This window comes from Podarcis raffonei, chromosome 7 (assembly GCF_027172205.1).
Source record: "Podarcis raffonei isolate rPodRaf1 chromosome 7, rPodRaf1.pri, whole genome shotgun sequence".
In the NCBI taxonomy this organism is placed as follows: Eukaryota; Metazoa; Chordata; class Lepidosauria; order Squamata; family Lacertidae; genus Podarcis; species Podarcis raffonei.
In genome coordinates, this window is record NC_070608.1 from 7,719,666 (window position 1) to 7,729,783 (window position 10,118).

General features: G+C 41.4%; 1 protein-coding gene across 1 annotated transcript; it reads right to left on the bottom strand.

Annotated features, from left to right (window-relative positions):
* Nucleotides 1–3,591: 3,591 nt before the first annotated feature.
* LOC128417920 (mas-related G-protein coupled receptor member H-like) lies at nucleotides 3,592–4,518 on the bottom strand. Its single transcript, XM_053397152.1, has one exon. It carries the CDS (start codon nucleotides 4,516–4,518, stop codon nucleotides 3,592–3,594), a length of 927 nt encoding a protein of 308 aa, XP_053253127.1.
* Nucleotides 4,519–10,118: the final 5,600 nt, after the last annotated feature.

The window sequence follows — 10,118 nt, forward strand, 5'->3', positions numbered from 1 at the left end:
AGATAGTTTTATGAACAGGATAAGAGTGGAGATAGTTCTTAGTGAGAGGCCACACACAGTGCTATTTTTTCTAGACAAAGAGGTGCCAGAACTCACCATGAATGCCTCCCTTGTTCTCTTATAATGGAAATGGCGCCCACCTGAGAGGTGCCAGAACTGAGTTCCAATAAGTTCTGGCGGGGGGGAAAGCCCTGACCACACATGAAATAAAATTAAACCCACATTTCAGAAGAGACATGGAGGAGGCACTAGAGAAGTCTTCGTTGTTCTCCTGACCTGTAGATCACTGCTATAGTAACTTCATCAGGATAAATCCCTTTATTGATGTTAGTTATGCCTTGATTTTATATTTCCATGCTTAAGCTGCTTAGCAGAATCATGGATACACAACCCAAAACCCAGGATATCATATATTGTACAGGTACAATTTCAGATGGTGCCACAGATAGCACTTCTCTCTGTGTTTGATGGAGATAATAAAAGCACGACATGTAAAGAACTTGAAACATTTTTTCTTGGTAACTGAAAGTTTTATTATTGTTTATTATTATGTACTATTATTCTTATTATTAATCTGTTGTACAAAATTGGAAAACTTTACAGGATTTTTGTGATGCTCTTGCATAAGAAATGTATGGAAGACTAATCCTTCTCAGAAAATTACATACTACTTTAAGGCCCTGAAAAGTTTGGCTAAAGGTACTCCATTTCAAGATATATGGCACATTTTATTACATGTGTAAACATGCATCTTTTACATCAACAGCTCCCAACAGTAACATTAAAACTTTTGAATTCCTAAATCTACTGGATTTATTTCATGAAGCAATATGCTACTATACATCTCCCCTGTTATTAAGATTATTACTTTTGTTAAATACAAATGTATTAATTAAAAAAACAAACCCACTCATATATATACATACAAGATTACAACCTAAGAATCATCATAACAAAATCTGTTCGGCAAACTGGAAAGTGGGAAAGATATCCCTCCCTTCCTGACATTTTCTGAGTTGGTCGCATAGCAGCATCAGTGGAAAATGGAGGAAGAATTGGCAGTGTTCCCCGCCCCCAATTCCATTATTCCTTGAACTTTGCTTCCTGTGTTTAGTCAGTCATGGTGCTTCTCCTTGCACAAATATCCTGCCATTCTTCTCCATCTCCTCAGTTTAAAAATGGTTCAAACTCTCAATGATCATCTCCTGCATGGTTTACTGTGACACTTTCCTCTCTGGGCTTCCTCACTGTTCCACTTTATCCAAAACTTGGCTGCCCCAACTATTTACATCTCTAGCCATTCACACCTTCTGTTGTCTCTCCCTGATTCCCTTCCACGGCTTCCCAGTCATTTCCACCATTGGTAAAACTCTGTATCCCTGTATCTGGATCCGAGCCGGTCTATAAGACAGTCACATGTGAACCTCTATGCTAGTAAAAGCCATATTATATTTGGAACGGGACCCAAAAGGTCAGCAGGAGCAAAACTAGAAGCAACTTTGGAGACAGAGCGCAAAATGCGATTGAAGATTTCTCGAAGGGTTTCTGTGTGTCCCTAGGTTGTCAGGGGGCTTTTCCAGATGTGCAGTTCACATCTGGTAGCTTTCTCTCGAAGGGAATCAAAATGATTTTGACATGACTCAGAAGGCTCCTTGGGAAGGTTCTGTTTTTTAACATAGTTATTTTTCTCATGGCATGGGTTTTGTATCAAATGCTGTTGTAACTGCCTTCACCACAGAAAACACTCAAATCTAATCTGTATAGATCAAAACTTCCTGGCATTTAACAGCCAAGAGCATGTGCCCAGTATAGCATGTTTTTGATTCTGTTTGATTTTATGGTGAATTATTATTATTGTATTCTCTATATTGTGTGTAGGGGAATGGATGTAGTTCAGTGCTAGAATATCTGTCTTGCTTGCAGAGCATCACAGGTTAAATCCCTGGCATCTCCAGATAGGGCTGTGAAAGACTCCTGCCACTCAGCATAGATGCCAACTTCAAGAGGCCATGGGGGCTTCAGCCCCCACAGTACTGGGCCCCCACAAAGTTGATGGGCATTTCCATTCAAATGGTGGATGTGCACTGCACCATGTGGTTGATAATTAGGGGGCGGGGCTTGCCTGGGCCCCCACAATATTTCATTCAAGTTTGCACCCCAGCTAGTCATTGTATGCAATACACTGAAGGTTGGCGGTTCGAATCCCCATGATGGGGTGAGCTCCCATTGTTCTGTCCCAGCTCCTGCCAACCTAGCAGTTTGAAAGCACACCAGTGAAAGTAGATAAATAGGTAATGCTGTGGTGGGAAGGTAAACAGAGGTGTTTCCGTGCACTCTTGTTTCCATCACGGTGCTCCGTTGCACCAGAAACAGTTTAGTCATGCTGGCCACATGACCCGGAAAGCGGTCTGTGGACAAACGCCGGCTCCCTTGATCTGAAAGTGATATGAGCACCGCAACCCTATAGTTGCCTTTGATTAGACTTAACAATCCAGGGGTCCTTTACCTTTTTTTACAATACAGAGCTATATGGTCCAATGGTTGCTTAGCTCTATATGCTCCTTTGGTATATGATTAGGTGAACTATAAATGTCCTTAATACAGTAAATAAGTTTTCATATGTGGAACTTCTCATGTTTGGACCTATAGTAGGTAGCCAAACCTCACCACCCTTGAACAAGAAAGAAATGTCAGCAGATTTGGGATACATCAGGTCCTCCCTTAAAGAGGGCACATATTACGGTGAGACCTGGAAAACCGACACCCTGTGTTGTGGGTGAGTACGATTGGTCAGCCATAACACCCAATTGGTAGGTCCCTTGTAGCTGGGTGCAATCTGGCCAATGGGACGCAGTCCAAATGGTTCAAGGGACCTATTTATGCCCATGCACGTGACCCAGAGCTCCCTCTTTCGGCACGTGCATTGGAACACCCGCCCACCTCTCCCTACATTTAGGACTTTGCACTTGACTTTGCTATGCCATCGTGTGTCATCTGCCATTGGGACAGGGGCATGGCAGGAATTTTCCCCACTTGGCTGATTGGCTGTTGCCATTTGGGTTTCGCCTGCCGTGTAGCAAATCATCACAACTTGTAAGGTTGCGGAAAGGCTCTGGTTCAGGTGATAGGGATGGGAGAACACTCTCGCCATCCCTCTGTGAAGGGTATTCCATTAAAGGAATCCATGGACTCAATGGTTTGGTCAACCCCTGAGAGGGGGTTGTGCCCATGCCTGAATCCAGGGGGACATTTGGGTGGCGGAGTTAGCCTGTTCCCAGCTTTCCGCTTATCCAGGTGTTCACCCTTGGCTGACCTATGCTGGAACCCTGCATGGCAGGGAGCTAGTTGAACCAGAGCCTATGCAACCAGTCACTTTATGTAATCAATAAAGTTGTGGCCTAAATTCTGCCAAAAACAAACAAAAAATTTGAGTCATGTGTAAATTTATTTAGGGGGGAGGTTTCTGGGTCTGAACACGCAAATATCTAACTAAGTAGAAACTATAGTGTCTTATTGTAACTAGAGTGATACAGCTAAAACCTGTATTCTTTGGAGTCATCATAAGTGGATTTCAACAAAGGTGGCCTCCACTTACTTTGTAGAGTTTTCTTCTTCTTTGAAAACATTCTGGAGCCTGGCTTCCATGCTCTCCCTAGGCGTGCCTCTTTTCTGTCTCCCAATCAGGAAATATATCAAAGGGTTCACACTGCTGTTCAGAGCAGTGCTTAAGTAGCAATAAGGTAAGGAATAGGGCGCTGGTGAATGAAAAATATAAATGATCATGTAATAGGCATTCATTGGAAAAGAAAAAAAGATGAAGAAGAACAGAGTAAGCAGGATAACCATTAGTAGTTTCCCCCGTTTTCGTTGTTGTGATTTAAAGCAGACCTTGATAAACAGGATCAGGGTAGAGATAGTCATGAGTGGTAGGCAAAAGAAGCCATTAAAAGTATACTGATAGTATTTTATGAGATCCTGTTTTCCCTTAAAAGTCAGGCAGACAATGAAGTGAATTCCAGGGAGAAGGAAGGAAAACATCCATATTAACGCACACACAACGGTTGGCAAATATGGCGGCCGGTGGTATCGGTACCAAAGTGGGAACAGGACAGACACACACCTGTCAAGGCTGATAGCTGTCAGCAGAAACTGACCGGCATTGTACATGAATTGGAAAACATCACCAAGGAACACATGCAGAAGGCTCTCCTTCAGACCTCCTACAGCCCAAACTACTTCTATAATCAATTCAACTGTGAGTAAGCCAAAGTCAGCAATGGCGAGGTTCAGGATGTACACGGTAAAAGGACTCCTCTTAATACAGAAGCCAAGCAACCAGATGACATTTCCAGTCCCCCAGCACCCCAAAATGCAAATTATAATTATTAATACAAACAAAACATTTAGTTCTAATTCATAATACACAATCGATTTTGTGTCATCATTACTGTTGCTGTTGTTGGAAAAAGTAGTTTCATTGTATGAAAGGGACAAAGATGTTAGGTTGAAACTGGTCATCATCTTCAATCTTTGTTTCTGTGCTTCTTCTGGTATATATATTTCTGCTGGAAGTAAAGAATCAAGGGTGGAATTAGTTTTTGCTAATGTAGCTGAGCAAATGAAGATTGAATTAAAGCTTTCTGTTTACTCTAGTCTTTCTTGCCTTATCCATTATAGCAATTTCCTAAAATATTGTTGAAGTGAAATAATTCTTCCTGGCTCATCTCCAGTTACTGTGGCATTTTCAGGAATTAAAAATAATGATAATTATTAGCCTAGATGCAATGACTAACCTAGACAGCATCTTAAAAAGCAGAGACATCACCTTGCTGACAAAGGTCCATATAGTTAAAGCTATGGTTTTCCCAGTAGTGATGTATGGAAGTCAGAGCTGGACCACAAAGAAGGCTGATCGCCAAAGAATTAATGCTTTTGAATTATGGTGCTGGAGGAGACTCTTGAGAGTCCCATGGACTGCAAGAAGATCCAACCTCTCCATTCTTAAGGAAATCAGCCCTGAGTGCTCACTGGAAGGACAGATCCTGAAGCTGAGGCTCCAATACTTTGGCCACCTCATGAGAAGAGAAGACTCCCTGGAAAAGACCTTGATGTTGGGAAAGATGGAGGGCACAAAGAGAAGGGGATGACAGAGGACGAGATGGTTGGACAGTGTTCTCGAAGCTACCAGCATGAGTTTGACTAAACTGCGGGAGGCAGTGGAAGACAGGAGTGCTTGGTGTGCTCTGGTCCATAGGGTCATGAAGAGTCGGACATGACTAAACAACTAAACAACAACATTAGCCTAGATAGTTCAGCTGGTTAGAGGTTGATACTGGCAACGTCAAAGTTGCAGGTTCAATCCCTGTATGGGACCGCTGCAGATTCCTGCATTGCAGGGGATTGGACTAAATTATCCTCAGGTTTTCTTCCAGCTCTACAGTTCTATGATTCTATGACCTTAGTCTACGTGCTCTGAATTGATTAATTTTTCTATCTTTCCATACATTCCTGTAGATTTTTTTAAAAATCCAGGCTGAAGCTGAACTGCAGATAGTTGCTGAGATAATCCCTCTTCCTTCTCCATTCCTGCAGAGCATGGAATCATAGAATCAGAGAGTTGGAAACAGAGTTGCACCCTTAATATGGGTCCCCAGTGAGGGTGATCAAGGCTGATTCAGTTTGCAAACTGCACCTGAACCCAGATTGAAGTACCATGAAAATTCTTACAGCATGTTGCTATGCGTGCTAATGCCAAAGAATATGATTGATCAGTAAGCAAACATGCTTAGCTACAAGTGTGCTCAGAAACTTATTTATTATTATGTTTTATCAATTAAATTTCCTTTGTTTGAGGATCGTAGGTGGTTTACAATATAAAAAACACAAAAATACATACCACCATAACAAACAAAAACAATACCCCACCCCAGGTTAAAAGGCCAACCATTATTTAATTAGCCAAAGACCTGAAGGAAGATAAATGCCTTTGCCTAAAGATATGTAATGAAGGCACCAGGTGAGCCTCTCTGGGGAGAACATTGCTTAAATTTGCATAAAGTGCCCTAAAATGCTGAATAATCTTCATTTGATTTTTTTTTATTTTAAGAAATAGCAAATGAGGAATTGGGAAAGCTGAAATTGACAGAGGAAACAAATGAGAAGATGTGATGGAAGATTACACACTTTCTTTCTGGACAGCATGTGGGAGACAACTGGGGAGAGTTGGGGGAGTGGAAGAATATGCCACCAAGAATATGTACACACCCAGATTGCAGATTTTTTTTGTATTCTTCCTCATTAAATAATGGTTGCTTGCAGAGAACATGTAGGCCTGGTGGGACTTGGTCACCTACTTCATATGCAGCCACGTGGTATGATCTTTTGAAGCCACTAGAGGAGTCAAGGCAGACAAATGAATAGGTGGTTCTGCAACAGACACCATGCAGCAATAGTTATTTATTTATTTAACAACGTTTATGCAGTATGATCGTGTTCCAGGGGTGGTGTGCATCTACAAAAAAATACATATACTCAAACCACTTCTTTGGAACTGCCCCCATTCTTATCTTTCTAGGACCATGCACTGAGTGGGCCTTGCGTGAGAGCACCCTGGGTAATGTTCTGCAAGGCAAAGAGCTTGAAAGCTGTTTCTGCACCAGGAAAACCCTGTACAAAAAAAGAGTTTTTAAGCTCTCCGCCTTCTGTGCATTTCATCTGTGTGATTTCTTGTTTCAACGGGCTTTTGGGATCGGACGGCTTTTAACAAAAGTGCTTGTGCTGTGTTGCTTTCATTGTAATTATTTGTACGGTTTTAATAGATTATGTGTATACAGTTTTAATTCTTTCAGTGTTTAATGGTTTTTTAAATTATCATCCTTTTCTGTGTTTTTAGTGGTTTGTATTTTTACCTGTAAGCCACCTTGAGTCAGGCCAGCGAAAAAGGTGGGGTCTAAATCAATCAGTCAATCAATCAATAATAATAATAATAATAATAATAATAATAATAATAATAATAATTTACACTGGCTGGCCTTCAGCCACATAAAGTCCAATTCACAGATGTTAAACGTGTGTAAGTTGCAATCATATGTATAATTGTAAAAAAGAAACACTCAAAGTGGTTTACAAAAAAAAAAATAGCATAGATATAGCATGTCAATTTCTCCTTCGGAATAAAATTTAGTTTCCCTTTCTCTCCCCCCACCCTGTTTTTAGTATTAACTTGTACTATGGTGGTTACTAGAAAACAAGCTTTTCCCTTGCAGTTAGTCATCTTTGCAAAGCTGCTCAGAGAGGGTACATGCAAACTTTAAGGGATGTGCCATTCAAAATACCCACGTAGTGTGGATCTCATTGAGGGGAAAGATAGAGATAACATACATATGTATCAGTGACCATCCTGCTATTACTTGGGTCCATGGTCACACTTAGAGAATTTTCAGAGGAAGCCACCACTTAAATGTCAAAAACAGAGAAGGAGATCTGGAAAGGAATAGATGAATATTAGCAAAGTCATTTAGAAATGGTTTGCTTTCATTTTGGTTAGGATGATGACAAAGAAGTTAAGCCAAAATCTTTAGAGAACAGGTTTTCTTTGAGGAGGATGTGAAGGAAGGGAGAATAGGAAGTGGCCTCAAAGAAGAGGAAAATGGGTCACCCATAAAAGGTTCTCTGCACAAAATATCCTACCTTATTCAATTCCACCTGGTTTCCCACCATAAGGCTTCGGATCTTCTCTTAGAATTCTTGGGTCTCAATCAAGACCTCTTTTCAAAAGAGATGTTGCCCATTCAGAAGGCAGCGCACAACCTTGGTCAGAGAACATCAGATAGATTTGAGTTTGTTCAGGAAGGGTGGGGCAGATAATTTTACATCCTGTTAAATTGTGCAAATCAGTTAGCAGGTGCCTCAAATGCCATGTGCAGGTTCTCTTTCTCCTCCTGGGTTCTTCAGCAATCTCCTGTGTGTGTGGTCCGATTCCCTTGATATTGTGTATAATTTGATGTGTTGGATTGTATATGTCATTCGTTATGTGTTATGTACCATTGTGCATTATGCATTACAACGCAATCATCACACACAACAATTCTGTTACAGGTGCAGTGTGTTTGTGCAAAATCCATATATAACCAAAAGCCTCTGGCTAGCAAGCTGGTGTTGGAGGGCAATAGCAAATTGCTTTTTCTCCTCTTAATAATAATAATAATAATAATAATAATTTATTTATGCCCTGCCAATCTGGCTGGGTTTCCCCAGACACTCTGGGCAGCTTCCAACAAAAGGTAGGTAGCTGTGCTGGTCTGACACAGTAGAAATATATATATATATATAAAATAAAATAGTATCTGAAGAAGTGTGCATGTACACGAAAGCGCATAACAAAAACAAACTTAGTTGGTCTCTAAGGTGCTACTGGACAATTTTTTATATCTATATATAACATCAGTCATTAAAAGCTTCCCTAAATGTCTTCTAAAAGTCAGATAGTGTTTATTTATTTATTTGACATCTGATGGGAGGGTGTTCCACAGAGCTGGCACCACTACCAAGAAGGCCCTCTGCCTGGTTCCCTGTAACTTCTCGCAGGGAGAGAACCACCAGAAGGCCCTCGGAGCTGCACCTTAGTGTCCGGGCTGAACAATGGAGGTGGAGACGCTCCTTCAGGTGTCATAGCAAGAAGGGGAGAGCAGGGAATGGCAACCAGTCTCCCTCTGCTACACAATGTGTGTGGAAATAGTGGAGGCAGGCAGAGGGGGAAAAAGAAATCTGACTCCCTCAACTCTGGAAGGGATAACAGAGGCAGAGAGAAAGAGACACATGCAGACGGTGAAGCTCCATTCCAACTTCATTCCATTCTCCCCCCCCCCCCCGCCTGCATCTCTCTCTACCTTTCCCCTCCCTTCCACAACCAATGGAGCCTGGGTTTCTTCTGCCTCAGTCTGCCTCTGACACTTCCATGATCATCTTGCAGTATAAGGAGCCAGGAATCTTTTTCCTCTGTCTCTCTCCCTCTTCCATTCATATTATAAGCCTACCTGCCTGCCTGCCTACTTAATATACAGACCAATTATGTAATCGTTTATCCAATTCCTCCTCTACCCTGTGAACTGTTCCTGTTTAAATGATTCTAACTCCACATATTTCAGTGATTTTCCTCCATAGGGAAGAAGAAGAAGAAGAAGAAGAAGAAGAAGAAGAAGAAGAAGAAGAAGGGGAGGAGGAGTTTGGACTTGATATCCCACTTTATCAGTACCTGAAGGAGTCTCAAAGTGGCTAACAATCTCCTTTCCCTTCCTCCCCCACAACAAACACTCTGACGTGAGTGGGGCTGAGAGACTTCAGAGAAGTGTGACTAGCCCAAGGTCACCCAGCAGCTGCATGTGGAGGAGTGGGGAATCAAACCCGGTTCCCCAGATTATGAATCTACCGCTCTTAACCACTACACCACACTGGCTGAGATAGCAATTTAAAAATAAATAAAGTCTAATTCCACATCTTTAATTGCATTCTTTATCTCTGTTAAATGATAATTATATATCATTTAATCATCAAATATGTATAATTGCTTTTCACGTTTCTGTCCTTAACTAACACATTTTATCTAATAGCTACAGCTAAATAAACATATCAGACACCTTCAGGGATTAGGGGATGAGAGCTCCTTAGAATACATTCTTTGTCCCATTGTTACTTCCTACTGCAGAGGAGGTTTGGATTTCCTGAAAAACGGCCCATGTAGCCTCACAAGCACATTGCTGGCCCCACCCCAAAATGTTCCACGCATTACTGAGGTTGTCTGTCCTGCCCTGAAGAAGTCTACATCTACGTCTGCAAAGCTGTTCAGGTACACATGTAAATGCTTCCCCAGTATTTACATTGTTCAATGTTTAGGTGATACTGACACCAAAACTAGGATTTGCATGAACAACCCCTTCAGTGAAAAATGCTGTTTTCTTTTGGTTAGAATGCATTGGATAAATTCACGGGTTCATTTAAATTGTCATTGATAGCTGAAGGGAAGTAAACACAAGCTGTGTTTGGATGATAATTTGAGTCTTTGTAAATTGTTTATGATACTATAAACAGGCATCGAGGCCAAACACTTCTCACCATCTTTC

Excerpts from the sequence above, each read along its gene's own strand:
- LOC128417920 (XM_053397152.1), bottom strand. The coding sequence starts at position 4,518 with ATGACCAGTTTCAACCTAACATCTTTGTCCCTTTCATACAATGAAACT.